At 42.9% G+C, this 19,717-nt stretch overlaps 1 protein-coding gene across 1 annotated transcript in view; it reads right to left on the bottom strand.

The window, feature by feature from the left end:
- Positions 1–19,717, bottom strand: part of PGBD5 (piggyBac transposable element derived 5) — a 73,001-nt gene that overhangs the window by 13,941 nt on the left and 39,343 nt on the right. The window contains exons 4-5 of the mRNA XM_083831078.1: positions 8,532–8,712; positions 1,365–1,562 (exon numbers count right to left, since the gene is read on the bottom strand). Of these exons, the coding sequence (XP_083687204.1) occupies positions 1,365–1,562; positions 8,532–8,712 (379 nt within the window). The remainder of the gene's footprint in view (positions 1–1,364; positions 1,563–8,531; positions 8,713–19,717) is intronic.

Genomic DNA, 19,717 nt, shown 5'->3' with positions numbered 1-19,717 from the left:
GGCTCCATACTAGCACATATCAACCAGGGGACATTTAGTGATATCTCGTCCATCTAGAGCACTTGGCAAGGTGCACACAAGAAGCAGGACAAACCCTGACTGTGACTGCTCACGTGGGTGGGCACTGCTCCAGCGACTGGCTTCGGCAGCAGCACTGCAGCTTCATTTTTTCTTCGCGTGCTTGTTTTCAGCATCAGCATTCAGACACCAGCCCGTCCATGTCACTAAGCCCTCACTGTGCAGTACAGAGGGAGGCAAGGAGCCCAGCAGAAACCCTCAGGATCAGCCCTGCTTTGCCAAAGTAACCAGACTTGTGGCAAGGCATTGGAAATGCAAGGGCATGGATGGGTGAGCCGAGGTTTGAACTCGGTTCTTCACCACAGCGTACAAGGCACACCGTACTTGTACACCTTCACCTGCCTAGGGTTCACCTGGGTTGTGAGCAGCACATATGAGCAGGGACGTTGTCAGCTTCCCAGCTTCTTGTACAGTAATTCATGCCCTTAACTTAACTTCTGCAGTCTGTATGCATATGTGAGAGTCACTCGGGGCTCAGAACATGAGCGTTTGTGATATCTGTAAATTGGTGGCTTTATATTCAAAGGTTCAGGTTATTCTTGTCTGTCTCAGCATAGTTCTGAATAACAAAAATTAGGAGAAACTGAAGCAACATTTTCATTAAAGCTGAGTTTCAAAGAGTTCGCTCATCATATTACCTCTTACAGAAGTTTCCAAACCTTCTTAAAAACATTTGTATATTTTTGTAAAGGGAAAGATTTCAGGCATTAAGAAAGTCTTTGCAATCATTTGAACTATCCAAGTTATCTGTTTTGGTTTCTTTTCATCAACTGCTAAAATCAATTTAACATATAACAGGAAGCCTTAATCATATTTACTTCTGGCAAAAAGACATTTGTTTGTGACTAGGTTTTTTACTGGATAAGATAAATTAATTGTAGGATCTGCTCGGAGTTCTAAGTACATCATGACATTTATTAATTTTTCTGTAGCAACAATCCTACAAGATGTTTTGCAAACGTGGCTAGTGTAAGCGTTATACAAAAATAACACCCTTCTTCCCTTCTCTGACTATCGGCAGAGATATCATCTTTATACCTAAAGGATGCAGCCTCTACCAGCTCAGGCAAAGGCGGCTGCGTTAGCAATAGGCTTTTAACCTTTGTATGGGAAACAACAGTAGCTGTAAGAAGACACAAAAGGGAAGTCATCACTAGTGCAACCGTTTATCTAGGATATTGTGATCAAGCTCTTTGTTCAGGCTTATTATCAAACTCCGTGACTCATCTTGCCTTGTCACTTAAAGCACGTGCACTTTCCAGATGAGCAGTAGCAATATTGCTTACCTTGTTGAACCGGTGAATAGGCGTTAGTCAGAAAACGGAAGTGCCCTTTATTGTACCAGCAGATCAAGGACATGTTTCCCTTCATTCTTATCCTGTACTGTCCTCTGGACGGGGGAGTGTCAGGGTTGTTCAGCATGGATGGAGGTAGGCCTGTGCAGTCACTCTTCCTGGTGCTCAGCAACCCACAGCAGTAAATCGCTGCATGTGAAAAAAAACATTCCCTTTCAGCAAACCTTTGCATAGACCCAGAAATCAAGAGCAGTGGAGCAAGTCCGACTGACCTAACTAAAGAAATAGCTTGTCTACAATGTTCTAGTCGAACAAATACTTCAGCCAGCTGGCCTTCTCCTGCAGTACCTAACATTTGTGCCCTACCTGAATGGTTCTGGAAACTGAGACAAGTGCAGAAAACCTGCTCTCAAAAGGAAATGTATTGACATCTCCTGCACAGACACAACGCAGTGACAAGGAGAAGAATGCAGGGTGTCTTCCCGATAATGACATCTATAATCTGTGTAATATTCTTCACAACATGTTTTAAATTGGACCGAAAAATATAAGCCGTGATATGCATTACAGAACAAATCAGAATTTATGATCCAAGAGAGTCTTTGATGTTTAACTAAGAGAATAAATTGTGGAGGGAGCAGGAATGGAGGGAAAGCTATAACATCTTTGCTGTTAACTGAAATAAATTCTCCTACATAACTCCCATTATGCTTTTAATAATATACACGGATGACAAACTCGTTTAATCTACTGTTTCACTGTGCCGTCCTGTTCTTGTTCTTCATCTTGGCATTCCTTGCACCTGCATAATCTGGTTTGTAAAGGAAATACTTGTTAAGCAGTTAAGAACTACTAAAACACGATTAAAAAAAAATGCACATGCCAAAGGATGGAGAAGATGGAAACACAAAGTCCCGTGAAAACAGATTTTAGGGAAAGGAGATAAAGAAGTCATGGTGGGTTTACCCTGGCTGGTCGCTGGGTGCCCACCCAGCCACTCGTTCACTCCCCTCCTCAGCAGGAGACGGGGAGAAAAGACCACGGAATGCCTGTGGGTTGAGATGAGCACGGGGAGATCACTCACCACGTACTGTTCCAGGCAAAACAGACTTGGCCTGGGGAAGATACATTTAATTTATTGCCAGTTAATAACAGAGTAGGATTGTGAGAGCTAAACCCACACTAAAATAAGCTTCCCCTTGTTCCAGCAAAGAGCGGCCTGGCTGAGTGGGCACTGATCTTGTTCTGCAGGCACTGGAGGCTCCACACACAGGACACCAGGCAGCACATTCTGCTGCTCACAGCTTCTTGGCCTTTCCATAGGTGAAAGAAGCAACGAATAAAATTTAACTCTGCAAATCACATCTCAACACATCCAGGTGGGGACAAACGAGATCTTGAAACTACATTAATAATGAAAGTGCCTGAACTTGTCATCAGGCCATTAAATAATAATGGTCTAGTTCCATTATTTCAGGAGAAGGGTATCTTCTTAAACAAGTTAATGAAACTCAAGGAAATCTTGGATCGAAATTTCTCCATTCTCTCTTCATTTTGCTTCAACCCACCTGCATGGAGAAAATAGATGGGCATGGAAGCAGGTGACATCTGCGCACATCATTCACATGGCAGGTATGGCCTGTGGTAGTTTAAAGCTAATCTGTCAGCTAAGATTGTTTGATCAAATTTTTCACCATGCTTAATTTTGCACACTGGATAGTTGCATATCTTTAAAGGGGAAATGTTAAGTCAGACTACAGTTTCTGGCTTCCCCAGAGCATGTTACCTGTGTTTCCATTTATGAGACTCTTCTGCCTCTTTCTGGAATGACACGTTCTTGAGGGCAGGTGCAGACTTTGCCCTTCATTCTTATAGTGCCTGGCATGCTGAGCATATCCTCAATGGCTAAGGCTCATAGATACGACAGAAATACTAATATAATAATTGCTAATACTCATAGATCGGTTCAGTTTTTGTGGGCATGTCTATGAGGAACTAAGACTGTTTCATCAGAAATTTAAGACACTCATGTCAGAAGGTCAACCAACACAGTGGTGGGGCTACTTTATTCTGAAAGAGGAAGGCACTTGACTGGTTATTTCTAAGGAATGAATCAATCCCTGGAAATACATGTTCCCTCCACAAAAGACGACAAGAAACGTCTGATAGCAACAGGCTTAGAATCAATACAGAAGGAACCGCCCCCCCCATGAAAGTCTTTTTTTTTTAATTTCTTGTCTTGCTATGAGGTATACAAACACTGGCAGTCACGTTCCTGCAAACTTAGGCATTAACATACCAAACATCTAAAAAGCTTTCTTGTAACCAATAGTAAGATTTTCCTGCTCTGATAACACAATCCTGAGAAGTTTCCTTAGCTGCCTAAGGTTTATGACTCACTGAGGGGTGATACTAACTCTCTCCATAAGACTGCAATGGTACAAAACCAAGCTAATAACCACATTAATGTGCTACAACTTCAAAATAGCAACAGCCATCTCTGCAATACCATAATAATAATTGTAGCCTTCCCTTTACTGCAGGCAGTAAGCCTGCAGAAAGCTTCCAGCAGATGTTTCAGTCCTCATACAGAGTGACGGGAACCATTTTCTCACTCAGGAGCACGCAGCGTAACCTCCTTGCTATACTGCCCAGAAAAGTGCAACACTTCTGCAGATTTACTAGTGTCTCCCATCATGGATGACACCCTTAATCTATAGAGGCTTTAAAAAACTCCCGGTTACTATAGCAATAGAAGTAATAAAAACTAAGTCCATCTGGCTCAATGAAGTTTTTGCATTTAATTAAATCTGAATCACAACAGGTGTTTGCCACATACATACGAGTCAGTAGAGACAGGTTCTTCTCCTCTGATTTTAAACTGTAACTGCATATAAATGCAAAAACATAAGCTAGCTTGGGCAGTGACTAAAGCAAGAAGAGGAAGTATGGCATAGTCACTCAGGTTCATTCCTGGGGTCTCCAGGCCCTGGAGAGCTTGTGCTGACGCCTGTTTCTCCACATCTTCAGCGGTACCATTGCAAAGGCAGTCAGGAACAAGCCAGTTCAGTTCCTCCAAGTACACATTCTTCAATCATATATCCTGAATGCAACATTGGGTTATGTCAGAATCAGCACAAGTGGGGGGCCTGTTGTGGGAAGGAGATGAGAACTTGCTTTAGTCCATGTGCTGGAGCTGCAGGATTCTGCAAAGCTCCTGCAGGTGCCATGGTCACTCAGGCTGGCAACTCCTGCAGCTTGTGCCAAGGCCAGCTGCTCTGCAGGACAGAGACAGCTGCTCCTGCTGGCTCAGAAAGTGCAACAGGGACTTTGAGGGGTCATAACATTAAGGGGAGCATGGGACATGGGGCTTTGGGAGGTGCTGTCCTCTGCAGGGGACAACACTTTCTTAGAGGGGAGAAAGGAATGTGCACTATGAATGACTGTCACAGCAAATAACAATGACAGCTGTCTCAAAGAAAAGAGAATTTGGGGCATTTCGGTGCAGGTTTCCAGTTCTATTCAGAGGCCAGAAAAAGAAATGTTTTGTACGTCCCCTGAAAAAGAGCTCTATTCAGGTTTTTGATTTTGAAAAAGATCAAAGTGCCCAGTCTTATTTTCTGAAGCTTTCTCATAGCTTGGTATCTTCAAAAGCCTTAGAATTATGTTCACTGATATCCCTTTATATTACTAGACACATATCCTCTACTGTGGCACAGTGAAGGAGCTACACGGCAGGCTGTCAGAAAAGAACACCGTGTTTTTTTGCAGTAAGGCATGTGTGGCTTAGGAAGAGCAAACGATAGTTGCAGTTCCACAAAAGTCTTCATAGGATCACGGGATCCTATGGATTATAGACTCACTCAGGCTGGAAGGCAGCTCAGGAGATCTCCAGTCCAAAGAAGGGTCAGCTCTGAGGACAGACAGGGCTGCTCAGTCTGCGCTTGAAAACCTTCAGGAACAGAAACTGCACAACCTCTCCGTGCAGCCTGCTCCACTGTCCTCAGAAAATCCTCGTATTTAGTCTGAACTACTTCTTTTGTTCCAACTTATGTCTGTTGTCTCTCATCCTTCCACAATGCACTACTGAAGAGCTGGCTCCATCCTCCTGATAACCTCCTCTGGGTATGGGAAGGCTGCTGTTGGGTCCTCCTGAAACCTTCCCTTCTCTGTGCTGAACTAGTGCAGTTCCCTCCTCAGTACAGAACATCTGGTCCAGTCCCTGACCATGTGGTTCAGCCCCCTCCTGAACTTACCTACAGGCTGCACTCCTGTTAACACAGCTCACGGTAGTGCTGACCATCCTTGCTGCCAGGGTACGCTGCTGAATCATGTTCATTTCGCTGGCTACGAAGAGCCCCACGTGCTTTTTACCCAGGATTTTGAGAGGAACTAATATATTTTTGGTGAGCGTCTCTTTCTAGATTTTCCAGAATTCCCTTTAATTCCCTTACATGTCAATTTATGTACAGAAAAAGTTTATAGTTTCTCAGCTTGAACCTTATTGAAATCTTCCCCTATTTATCCGTCAAGTTACCACCACCACCACCCTCCCCCCAAAAGAACAATGTAAAGGAATTGTTAAGATGAACCCCAATTTCTTTTTGTTTACAGCTCTTAATGGGATCTTTCTCTTTATGCCAGTGATCCTAGCCCAGAAACTAATTTTTCCTGAACAAGAAAAGTAAATTTGACAGTTTAAGAATGGATCTTGAACTGTCATGAACACCTCAGCATAGATGCTGTACTCGTCAAAAGGCTCTCATGACGCTTCATCACCGTATGGCCCTGCTCAGATTTAGCTGGCCAAGCCACATACCAGAAAAGCATTAAGGTCGCTGCTGAGGGTGGCCGTGTGATAGACTAGGAGAGATCTCTCTGCTGAGTCCAGGCTTCTCTGCCTGCCTCTCCCCAAATGTACAGCCAAAGCAGCAGGATCCCAGCAGGTGCTGGCGACACGTTACCTGCTTTGCCGTACAGTCAGCACAAACCACCTCCTCCAGAGCTCTGACTGACTCTACCACTGCTTGACATCTCTAGCGTCTGATCTCTCCCAGTGTATCATAGTCCTTCCAGTTCAACACCCCCGCCGAACCTGTGACCGAGCCCATAGTACCCCACGGCAAACACAGATAATCAATCCCCTGTCCTTATTAAACAGACACTCTCGTGTTCTCACCACGATTTTCATATGGGAGTTCTAAGCTATTTTGCAAAGACAGTAAATCTGCTGTCTTAGCGCCTGCCTCCCCCACCTCATAGTTTCACCCCTAGGAAAGCAATGGTGTATACTGGATCAGAAATTTAATTTTGGAAGCAGCTGTCAAATATCGTAAAATGTCTCAGGAAGCCATATAACAACTCACGAACCAAACTGAAATCAATACAGCATTAGCATATTAGATCAGACAGTAAGTCAAAACTGCATGTGGTAAGAAGTCATTATTAAATTTGTTACCTGCTAGAAATTGTTAATTTGAATGATCTGTTCAGTGTAAAGACCATGAATAATTTACCTCTGTAAACAACTTGAATTATCTGTAAGTAATAAATGGGTTTAGTACCCATGCGCCTTTTCCACAGGGGCTGTGGACCATCTGGGTCATGCCGCATTGTCTTTGTCCTTCCCCAGCTAAGCACAAATGGTGTGACTCGGAAGTCAATTTTTGTCTGCCATTCTCTAAGTTTAAACCTGACACATCTCAAATATAAGGAGTATATGGGGTCTAAGTTTTTTGACAAGTCAATTGCATTCTAGCTTTGGTAGTCTTAAAAATGTAATGGTTATAATCAGCTAATAACAAAAATGGTTATTCACTACAGAACAGAAGAGAAACCTTCCAGCGTACCATAAACATGCATGACTTTTCCCCATCTAGCTGTTTGCAGCATTTGGGAAACCCATGGCCTCTTTTATGATAATACAGTAGTATTCCTCTGCACTCTGTGATCTTCCAGTTTACCTAAAATAAACTAGGAGCTAAGTCCTGCACAGAGCTCAGCAGAGACAGCTGTCAGTGCCAGAGCAGTCTGAAGTGCAGGAACGAGGGGCTCAGCTACAGCACTGCTATCAGCTGACTGGTGTTCTCGTTTGAGATGAGAATCAAACTACTGTCTCAATTCCAAGTCATTCCCTCTGCTTTGGACCACATTTCATTAATATAATGCCAGAGGTGGGTTTAATTTTCTGCAATGGAAAATGTGTCAAAGGCAAGACTCGGTTGTCAGTTGTATGTTGAAAAGGGAAACAGCCCTGTAGCCTCCTTCTACATGATGCATAATGGCAACCTCAAGTCTTAGTGCTGCAAAGGATCTATTGCATGCACTACACTGACCCTGAAAGGCCGTGCTGACTGAAGAACTAGCTGAAAATTACACTGAGATAACTTTTAACTGATTAGCGGAGTACAAGAGCCTGTAATCCAAGGGAAGTCAGAAGTCCTCAGTACTTCTGAAATAAGGTAGTGTGGGGCTACTTCACATAAGGTGAAGGGGCATTTGACAGAAAGGATGTCCTGGGGTTACTCTCTGCACCAGCACACTGGCTGGTAGAGCCACACTGACATAACGATGGGCATTCTGCTGGCAAGTATGCTTTGGTCCACGTAGAGTTTATTATGCTTTCAAACTAAAAAGTTTCCTACCAAGGCATATTTGTACCAGCAAAAAGCTGAACCATGCTAGGGCTTTTGCAATGGCATAAAACTGTCATGCAGAGAAGTCACATCTAACGGATATCAAAACAGCAAGGACTTCTAAGGCACACCTTTCAGGATTCATCCCATCCTTAGTCTTTTACAGTGGGAACAGAAAAATCACAGGCAGCTAGGACATGCCTTGAACGGTCCCCCAGGTCATGTAGAAGATTAGACCTCACATTTCTAAGGCAAAGAACAGAAGTAAGGGTTTCAAATACCCTTATTAAAAATGTTTTTATGTTCTCATTTTTAACTTGGAAGATTTAAAGAGCATAGACTCAACTTAGAAAGTCCTCTGCATAGTACCTTTCCATGAATGAGATCTCTTCCTAGAGATAACCAATTTATTTGTACAAGGATTTGAAATCTCACTGAAGCCTTTGGGGAGTTTTTTGAATTCAGTGGCAGGAGGTCTCTAGGTCTATGATCATTAAAACCCAGTGAGTCACCACATACACACCTTGCTTCTCAAATTCTTCAAAGAGATTGAGGCTGGTAATGCTTGGGCCAGTGAAGATGATGTAGTTCTTCCCAGAGGCGTTCTGACAAAGGCTTTTGGCCACCATACTGTGCAGCTGCGGTTTGTTCTTCAAAGCATCCAGCCCGTCAGCACCACTCCCTTCTTTGAGATGGACATAAATCTTAAACGAGAAACAGGAAGAAAAGTCAGAAATTTATAATGAATCCAGGGGGAGCAGATGCAACTGCTAACATACCTTCTCATCTGGAAACAAGCTGAGGATGAAGACAGCAGATACTCTTTATAAACTGCTAATATCTAAAGACCGTTTCAAGAGGCTGTTGCTTTAAAACCACCCCAGGTTAGCTGGCACAGCCACCAATAAGCACAGGGTCCTTTGTCTCTGCTTAAGGGCTTCCTGTGGTTCTTGCCACTGTCATTGTGCAGTTTGAAGACTGTTTACTTGGCAGGAAATATCTCAAGTCATAGCAGAGATTACATGTTGTACTGAATCTGCATAGGCTTTATTGCTGCCAGCAAAGGAAGACATGGAAACTTCAGTTCCAAAAGAAGCCTCTATGAGATGACCAGAAGGAAATGGCCCATTAGCTTCCCTGCAGTAATGTTCACATTTATTTCTGTTGGCAGCAACCATTTAGGCTGCAATGCAAGTGTGTATGAACCCTTCTAAATGAAACTACTCAGGCACAGCACTAACTCTGAGCTCCTTTACTTAGATCAGGATTTGGAGACGACCCACCAGAACAGATTGAACCAGGGAGCAGGGTACACTGCAATATGCTGCTTTAATAGTGAAATAAATGCCTGGCTCATTTGTAAGGCTGCTGTAGCTCTAGCACATGTCCTGCTGCTTTGCAATTCACACCGCTATGCACCGCGAGACAGCTGCCACCATCATCTGTAGGTGGACATGCGTGTTTGTATTAGAGGGCAGGAACATTTATCCTTAGTAACATTACTCTAATTGAACACAGCACAAGTAGCATGGTCACATCAACTGAAAGAGCACTGAAGGAAACCTATTCCTGCTTTCCTACAAGTGATCTCTCTAGAAGAGGAGACTTCTGCATTGTCATTCAGAAGGAGAAAACACATAACCCTTTCTGTGTACAGAAGCCTTCAATTTTATTTCACTGACAGTATTCACAAGCATAACTTTCACCAAAGTTGAACGCCTATCAAAACCAATTAGGCATCTGACCTTCATCTTGTTCTAAAAGTCAGGAGAAATAACCTGCTGGAAAGAGAAATGAGAAGCAGGCCCTGTATTCAGTCACTCAAGTGGTACTGTAACTCCATGCTACTTCCAAAGATTTAAACACACACACAGAAATGCAAATTTTCTGTAGAAAGGCATGCATTTGCAACAAATCTCCAGAGAAAAAGATTAAACTTGCTAAGTATTCAGGGGTAGGGAAAAGGAATTGAGCCTTGTCTGTTGGAGTGATGTATCCACAACATTCTGTTAAATTTGCTTAAGACATCAGCCATCCAGAATACACAGCATTGCTTTCCTGTAGATGCCATTTTATGGCAGACTCCAACAGACTCCTTCATAAAAGAAACTTCATTACAATGTTCAGAAAATAAGAGTGCTTATATGTTTGCAGTAGTGCTCTCTGTAATTTTTGATATATCAATGATCTTAGAAAGAAACAAAATTAAATTAAAAAGCTTCTCCCTGTTTTAGATGGTGCATCACCCAGCACTGGTATTCTAGACATATTAATATAATATTCCTTAGCTATTCATCCATCACGAAACAGACCCCAGAGGAGTGTGTTATGTATGAAATCTCTGAGCAATGATACATGCTTTGTATTTTGGAGTAACTGAAGTGCTGAAGAAGAAAGTTGGTGCAAGGATAAATACAAACTAATTCCAAAAAAGTAAAGTGCATCTTAAAGGATGTCTTAAAGACACATTACTCACCTAAATAAATAAATAAATAAATAAACAAATCCCCTTTTAATAAAAATAGTTTCCAGTTGAGGACATAGGCAGAAATGTTCATAGCCTTCTGACCATGCTCCACTCCCTTTTGAAAGCTGTCAAATTTGTGCTTTCCCCAATGCTAAGCTTAGGACTAGCTAATTATGATAAATCATTTAGATTATTAATTAGGACTCAAGAGAGCAGTTTAACAGTGGAATGCATACAAAGGGCAGATTGTTCCAAATTTACAGCAAAGGTTGTGTGTGATTATTGGCATGAAAATTAAGATCAGGTTACTAGTGTGCCAGAACAGACCACACATCAAGCCCTTAAAAATCTACAGACAAGGAAGAGAAGACAAAAAAGATGCAGACAGATTAGTTTTGACCTTGAGTCAGTAGCTGAGCTGAAAACAAAGCAGGCATCTGTAAGTCTAGGAAAGTGTCCTGCACTTTCCCTCCTGTATTACACTAAGACTAAGCTTCTCAGGAGTCTCTGCTACTTCGTGCTCACTTTGTGTTCTCTGCAGAGTCTGCTGCCAGGAGATGAGGCAGTCTGCTGGCACTGGTGGGTGCACCAACTGGTCCCTCACCATGGGCTGGTTTGGGTCTGCATGCAGCTACTCTAAAGAGAAGCTAGCTGTCCATGGAGTTATCACTGCTTTCATACCAGGATGCTACATATTCTGTACATTTTGCTAGCAGAGCTCTCTGTGCACCTGCCACCCTCTCTTTGCGTTCCCCTCTGTCTCAAGTGTCCTTGTGATGGCCTCCTGGTGATTCTCCTTCCCCCTCGCTCTGTTCACCTCCCCAGTGTCCTTTACCCAAACATCTATACCACTGCTGAACATTCCCTCTTCCTCCAATGTTCAATATATACCCTTTTTTTAATTCTTGGTCATTCCCTTGCCTATTGAAGCACAGCCTTTGTTCCTGGCACAATTTTTCTTGTTTTGGAGAAGCATCGTTCAAAGCTTTGTTGTGCTCAGCTCTATGGGAGGATGGGGGTTGGAAGGCATAATGTTGGAAGGCATTAAGGATGCTGTGCAGCCGTGGCTGGGTACAGACAACTGCCAATGGCATAGCTTCAAATATCCCTGCAAGTACCTAAAATCCCATATGGCCTTTATTTTCCTTCTCCTTGTCCTCTCTTCCAGCTTATACCATTCTACCTCAAATCACTAAGACCTCCCCACTGAAGCCCCCAGGATTCCCTCACATTCTGTAATTCATCACATAGTTAGCAGTTAGCAGTCTGCAGACAAAGCACAGAATTGCCAGAAATTGACTGCAAGACCTTCATAGGCACAGTCAGAAGCTGCTCGCCTGAAAATGTTTGTTAAACCTTTCACCAGAGCTGCTGGTTTGCCTTGTGACAGTGTTAGAGCTTTGTGCCTCGTCCATGTGCTCCAACAGGAAAACATCATCAGAAGTACAGGCTGGACAACTGCTGCTGGACAACAGATGGAGATGTTGGCAGCAACATCCTCTGCTTCTGCGGGTGACAGTCAAAGCAATGTTTCTCAAGTATCTGCAGAGATCACATTTACTGTGCAGCTTTTTCTGGTGGCTACTGATACATTCAGCCTACAACACCAAATGGGATAATTTATATAGACGAGGCATCATTTCTCTTAAGAGACAAGTACAAGCTGAAGCTCTCTATCTTGCAGTGCTGGAACAGAAAAGGAGCTTTCTCCAGTCATCCTTCAGTTCTTATCATAAGAGCTACACTTTAAATTCTGCCATCTTTCTATCTAGGGCAGCCCTACTGCACCAGACACTTCTAATCCAACATTTCTTAATCCCATGTGCACAATACCATCTCTCTCTTCTCACATCCTTCAACTCGTCCCTCAAACTCTCCTCTCTTCTGCCTTCATCTTCCAGTCAGCATCCTAACAGTCTCTTCCCCTTTAAAGCCTGACAATAAAAGATTTTCACAGTCACTGGCTCACCCTCCCGTCCGCAACAACTGCTTCTGCCTTCCCCCATCAGAAATGGAAAAGTAGGTATCAATCAATGTACCTCAATGCCAAAGCAACAATTGGTAAAGACTATGCTGAGCTCTTACCAAGCAAGAAAAACAGTGCAAACTGCTCTGGAAAGTCCACTTACCTACACAGACGCAAACATAAAAGACATCGCATTTCTGAGCAGGAGATTCCACATGCTGACAGATGAGAGGCAAATCAATCACCTGTCATTCAGAAACTCAAAACAAGTATATTTGGCTACAGAAGCAGGCTGTTAGAAAGAGCACTAACAGAGAAAGGAAGATCTCAGAGTAGACATCCATGCTACAAGCCAACAGAGCTTTCCTTGCTCTGTGCTGGTGATTTACTGTATGGAAAATTCATGTGGAAGGTTCATAAGATCTTGCTAGAAATGGGGTAAAAGATGAGCACTTAGGAACAAAACTTGCATCTTGACCGCACACTTAAGAGTGCCCTAAAAACTAAAACATTGGCTGTTCTGTTGATAATCATAGCTCAGATAGCAAATTGAAAGCACTTGTGAATAGCACATCCCAAATACTTCACATTCATGTATAATCGAAGCACCCGAGGGTACAATTCTCAGATGAAAGAGCTGACATTCAGAAGATAAAAAGGGCAGGGGTAGTAACAAGCAGGAAGAAGATTTTGAAGGCTACATTGTACAAAATATCTACCAAAAAGTAGTAGCTGGTAGAGTTGACACCGAAGGCCCAGTACGGCTAAAACTAAAGCTTTGTTTTCCTTCCCCGGACACTTGTCCTCCATGTGATTTGTTCATCACTGAGGAAACGATGGCATCTTACCTTTACGGTCAATCTACAATCTGTGGATCACCAAATGCAGACCCCTCTGTATTTTCTCCCAGGCCAGCCACATCTAAGGCAGATTCATCATCTGTAGTGCTTCTATGATAAAGCCTTTCCCAGTCTTTCAAGAACTGGCTGGCTCTCATCTCAACTACCACAATCAACCTTCTTTAGCCTGACCTTGCTTACATGTATCTTGACATCCAGGCAGCATGTCAGGCAAATAACCCTTTGCTTTGACCATGTCAGCCTTCTGACAGCTCCCTCTTCCTTATAGCATGAAATAGAAGCGGGCCTGGAAGATGGAGACAGGCCCTTGCTGTTTGGCACTCTCTATTGAGCTCTTCCTACACCTTTTCAGTATCCTGATTCCCACCTACACTTCCCTGAGAAGCCAGACACCCAACTATTGTTGTCAAACAAGGCCATTTTTGCTCCTTTCCATACTGATCTTCTCCTTCTTGGTGTGAAATCACTGCTAACTCTGCAAAGCTTTCCTTCAGCTCTTCAATACCTTCCTTAGAAACCGTGCAACCCCTCTGACTGATCACTAATCTATGCGTTGTTGTGGCTGCCCTCTTACCATTGCTTCACTGGGCTCCCTCCCTGTACGTGGCAGGCCAGCCTGGGTCCGTGACTGGGGCCTCGCTCTGGTGCCACACAGTTACACAGCCTTGGCTCAGTTCTCCTGAGAAAATTACTGTTGAGCCCTAAGAAGGCATACAAGTGAAGGTATATAAGTGAGAGGGTATTTAAGTGATGAGAGAGAAGTAAAAGCTGTCGTGTTACGTCTGTTGAGGCAATAATATTTACTAGTGCAAAGGGAAAATACTTATATAAAAACGTATAAAATCTTAAGAAAAAAACAGAAGATGACAATTCAGTCCCACCAATGACCCAGCTCATTTCCAAGGAGCAACAAGGCTGGTGGCTGTCGACTTACTGGGAGCTGTGAGCATGCTAGTGCCAAGCAGCGTGTTGGTCCTAGCTGCCCGTGGCATGCATTAGCCAACAAATAACACCGTACACATCCTGCCTGCAGACTCTGGGCAGCTGAAGGGTGCCCCAACAAAGTGACTGAGGGCAGCTTACCGCTCCATCTTGCATTTAGATGCTAAACTTGCTAGGGGAGGGATTATCTTTTTTTCTGCCTACAGCACCTAGCACAAAGGGATGGGATCTGTGAGGGAAGTTCCTGTGGCGATACCATTAAGTGAGGGAGTGAGGAGGCTCAGTTGCTTTTATCGTCCCCTTCCTCAGGCAGAGTTGCAGTGAGTGAGAAGAGCTGCAGAAAGAAGACTACAGCACTGACCTGGTAGTTGTGAATAGCATCAGTGAATCCCCAAGCACCACAGGCTGGAACTGAGCAATAACCTTTCCTCCCACCTGAAAACAGACTGCAAATGCATGTCAGCTCTGGGAGGGACCTTTGCATTTGGTCACACTTAGATGTTTGTTCTTCCCATTCATCTAGAAAGACAGTAAGCTTTTAAACTCCACAGAAGTGAATAGGGCTGGCCCACCACACATCTACAAAACTACCTACCTGCATAATACTGGTGAGCAAGAGGATTACTGACTTTTAATTGATATCTGAGATTCTCAGATGCTGACAACAGAGAACCACATGCTTTAAAAAGCCAGAGCCTGGTGGGAGCCAGAGGAAGAAAGCAAATAGGATTTTCCAGCCAACAGTGACTGGCAAATGAAGGTGATCAGATTTCCTGGGATCCCCTCCCAGTCAAAGCCTGACCTTGAGAACCTGTTCAAAGCAGCTGCTATATCTGTGCACTCCAGATGAAACTTTTTTGGCAACAGAGAAATTATCAGGGCACTGTTTAAAGAAACCGTTCAGCTCACACTAATCTCTAAATAGAAGTTAAACAGCCAGTAACACCAACATGTCTGAGCAGCTTTATTAAAAAAAATCAATTCTCCCACAACTCCAACCTTGAGAACTGAATTAATTCCAGGCTTATTTACTCCTCCCTTTTCCCTCACAAAAGGGAACGGGTAAAAACAATTACAGCTTAACAGTGACTGAATGCACTTCTGTGATGTGTTGTGAAATTATAAACTCTTTGGGGCACCTTCTTAGTTTCCCTAAGTTCTTACTCTGTGAAATCAGCAGGGCTATGAAGTACTCAAGCTAACTCTACGTACCCTATTTGGCATCAAGAATGAACTACAGTATTTGCTATAAAAGCATGATATATGCATTGTTTTCTTTTTTTGCTGCAATTGAATGATGCAATAAGAAATGAAGACATGCTGCAGCAGAAACAAGGAGCAAAAGGCAGCAGATGAGGCACTGGAGTCAGGAGAGCTGAGGTTTATTCCCAGCCCTGCCACTGGTCTGTGGAGTGACCTCAGGGAGCTCACTGCAGCTCTTCAGGGAGTCATGGCTTACCCTCTCAAGCAGGGGCCATCCCGATCCGGGTTGAACTCATTAAATACCATGATGGTACAAACTGATAATAATTCAGTAATGTGGGAAGACTCAAGCTGCAGCAACACAATTCTTTTTTCTGAAGCTGTTCTGACTCATCCCTTCTTCAGGATGAACAGTGGAAGATGGAAACTCAAGTTCAGTCCCAGCACAAGGACCTAAAGGACTTCATAAATCTGAGACACATGCTTCACAGGGATATTAGTGAAAATGAAGTGCATTACTGCTGGAACTTTCTGCCAGTGAATAAAACCAAGTGCAGAACCCATAAATTGGGGGGGGGGGGAACGGAAATATTGCCCAGAATAGCCTCAGAGAACAAATTTAATCCCAAAGAACAAGAAAAGATACACGCATCCACAAAGTCATCTCTTCTCATCCTCTGTCATGACGTCACAGTTTTCTAAGCAACTAATTAGGCTGATGAACTAATTCCATTACTGCCTATCATAGTGATTAATATTGCCCGACCATCCCTTTGCAGTGCTCTCTACCACCTATATATTGCCTTCCATTTTGTTGATTAATGGTGCTCTGGGCCAGGGACTGCCTTTTGGGTTGTCCTTGTGCCTACGGGCCTAGGCTCTATGGGAACACCTCCTCCTGCCTGGCTCTGTGGCGTTCTGTGCAAGGCATCAGCTGTTTATGCTTCCTTCTCCTTCTGAAAAATGACGAGAAAACACTCTTATTTGTTCCTTATGAAGAACACAAGAGAAGGAAAGAGAAAACATGATGTGTCCTACCAGTACAAAATAGCTAAACCTGAATATTTGGGAACTCTCACCATTTTTTTATGAGCCCTATTGCTACACCAAAAATGAAAGAGAGACCTACCAATCATATATAAGCGTATCTTTTGCAAGCAAGTGTTCAAGACTTTCTGTGAAAAAAAAAACAAAACTGACACATCTACAGTTCTGACTTAAATAAGATGACTTACTCAGCAAATACTCGAAAAAGAAACACTTCTAAGCACTGCAGCCATTGAAACTGGAATCAAGATATTAAAATAGTAGTTTGAAAAGTGTCTCAGTGGTACACAGGGAAATGTATTGGATGGTCAGCTCATTGTCTGAGCTTGTACTTGGATCTGAGTTATCCTGAACGACATAACCAGAAGCGCTACTGCTACCACGTGTAGCATTCTCAAGGGCAACAAATATAATCATCCTGCCTTTAACAGGACTGTGACTATTCAGTGCCTTCCAGACTAGGTTCCCCCAGCACTTTATAAACCCTAAATAATCCTGTATTTAAACACAGCACAGCCAGTCAGTCAAAAGAGGTAATTCTTCTGCTATATTTAGCATGGATGTAGCCTAGCCTTCTGCGTGGCCACGGATGAGAATGCACTACTACCTTCATACTACAAACGCAGAGACAAAATTCCTTGAGTGGGATGCCCACGACCACAGAGCAGACGTGTGGTAGAGGCAGGAGCTCACTAGTCCTCCCACTTTCAATCCACGTGCTTTGAAGAAAGCGGGTGCCTTCAGTTACTGTCTGACCATTGATTTTATTTTGTCATTTATTTTAACGGGAGTGACTGCAATCTCGCCAGCACTGAGCAGTCCCAGAGCTGGTTTAAGGCTTCTCAGCAGTGTCAGCAGAATTAGCTTTCTCTGCTTTACAAACAGAGGGTCACGGCCTAGTAGAAGAAAGGTGGGCTTCTGTCATGGAGAGGAATAAAGCAAAGAAGATGGAGAAGAATGGGACACCTGAGGTACTGGAAGTTAAGACTGCAGTTCTCACTCAAGTAGAGAGAAAGAAATAAGGCCTCAAGTCCTGTTCTGTAGCACTGGCTGCTGCCACCTTGATCTCCAGCATCAAGGACAGGTGAAACAGGCAACAGGATCAGGGCAGTTTTGCTGCCTACTTTACCAAAGTCACCCCTCCTGCAGCAAGACATTTATTTTCATTCTAAGCCACTGAAAGGTTTTGCTCATGTTTCAAGCTGCTGTAGACATGCATTTGCTATGTTTGAATGATCTGCCCTTCCTGCATGTTCCCACTTGGCCAGCTGACCATGAAAAAAAGATACTCAACGACAAAGTTATTCACTGAAAAATGATGCTTTGCTTTGGAAATTCTGAAGCAGAGATACAATCTGAAATTGAGCACCTGTCTTAAAACAAAGACTCAATTGTCAGGGTGGAGTCAAGTTATTCGTATGACTGAAGAGAGTTGGAAAAGTAGTCTAATATATGTACATTATTTATTTTATGCATGTATATACCTTTTCACCTTCTTATATCCACAAGCAATATTTTTTTAATGCCACTTCTTTTCCATAATTGACTTATAAACACTATTTGCTTGAAAAAAAAGGCAATCAGTCAAGGAGAAATGTTTACTTACATCAAAAACATGGTTCAGAGTTTCATTCATGAGAGCAAGCAAACAGAAGAATTTAGGGAGTCAAAGAGCTGTAACTCCTAACATTAGCAACTATCTAGTGAGCTGCGTACCAAGAGCTGTTCACAGAGTGGCTTAGTATATGGCTTCAAAACACTGATAGCAACTTTACGTTAGGAAAACAAGCCAGCCCTTTTCATAGTAGGAAAAGCAGATCACTGGGAAAAATGGATGCCCCTAAATGGAGATTTTTAACATCAGGCTAATTATTTAGGTTAAGAGGACCTTGCTTTGGGCCAAGAGTATCATGAAACTCCTGAGGATGCTTCCATCCTCAAGAACCAGTCACACATTGTTCAGTTCCTTCTTCTGCTGGGGCTGCCTCACCTTTTTATAGCTATATATTTTTCAGACTTTTGAAACTGCTTGATTTATGAAGTGTTTGGTGTCATCTTTTATCCCAAATAAAATAATATCTGATGTCATCATGCAAAAACAATGAGGGACAGAATGCATCCAGACATCATTACAGAATTTCTATGTATTTCCAAGTAGGTGCCTAAGTTTTTTGACAACAGATAAGTGACAGACTAGTCAGAGCTCAAATATCGGTCTGTCTTCTTGTTTAGGTCAATTCTCTTCATATGTTAAACATAGAAATAAGCTCTTTTTAATACAGCGAATAAACCAAACAACCACCAAATGAGTGCTTTGGATTCATCACAATCCTTCAGAAGTGTGACATATAACTGAACATAGCTCTTCAAACATATGTTAATTGAAGATCTCCTCATCCCCAGACTAGGTATTTCCATTTTAGTATGAATATTCATGTTCCTGTATATTCTTTTTCATGCTTCTCTAAGGTCCCTATCACACAATCATTTTAGCATGGAGATGATCAGAGCCAAGTCATAGAATGAAAATAGAAGGCTGTTAAGAAGATCCTGGACGTCATCCGGATGCAAGTGAAGCGTGAGTATCTGTTTCATTAAGGGAGAAAGAGGATTAGGGTGGTGCTGGGCATCTACTCTGCTTCAACTGACATTCCATTAATTTACTGTCTCAATGGACAGGAAGGGAGATGCAACGTAATTACAGCTCAGCATCTGAAACCTTTGGCATTTCTGAAGACTTATTGGTCTGGTGGTGGTTGGCTGCGGGGAGCATGGCAGTAGAGATCAGCAAACTTTGTGCTCACTGTATACCTTCAATAATAAGCTGTGTCGGGGACACCTTGGAGATTAGGGACACTGCTTCTGTGTAGCAAGTGACCTTCCAAAAGCCTTGTGAGTGGAAACTGCCAAGGACGCTTCATGAAGTAAATCTATTTTGTTTTGGACAAAACTGTTAAAATCTGGACAGAAAATGTATGATCCTCATGTCCTTCGTACAGTGAAGAATACTGCTGAAAATACAAACCTCTGTTCCCAGACAGGCTCTTTTCTTGCGTAGCTACTAAAACAGTTGTAGCGATTCACAGGTCAAATTGTACTGTGAATGAACATTCAACCACAGCAAATCCGCAGGCCTCGCAGGTCTGACATGCATTCAGCCTGGGTGGTCAGTGCTACCAGCACATCAGCATTGCTACTCTGGAGCATTCATGACACCAGGTTTT

Source organism: Anser anser, assembly GCF_964211835.1.
Source record: "Anser anser genome assembly, chromosome: 3".
Taxonomy (NCBI): domain Eukaryota; kingdom Metazoa; phylum Chordata; class Aves; order Anseriformes; family Anatidae; genus Anser; species Anser anser.
Note: the sequence above shows the minus strand (reverse complement) of the source record. Positions and strands in the feature narration are given on the sequence as shown.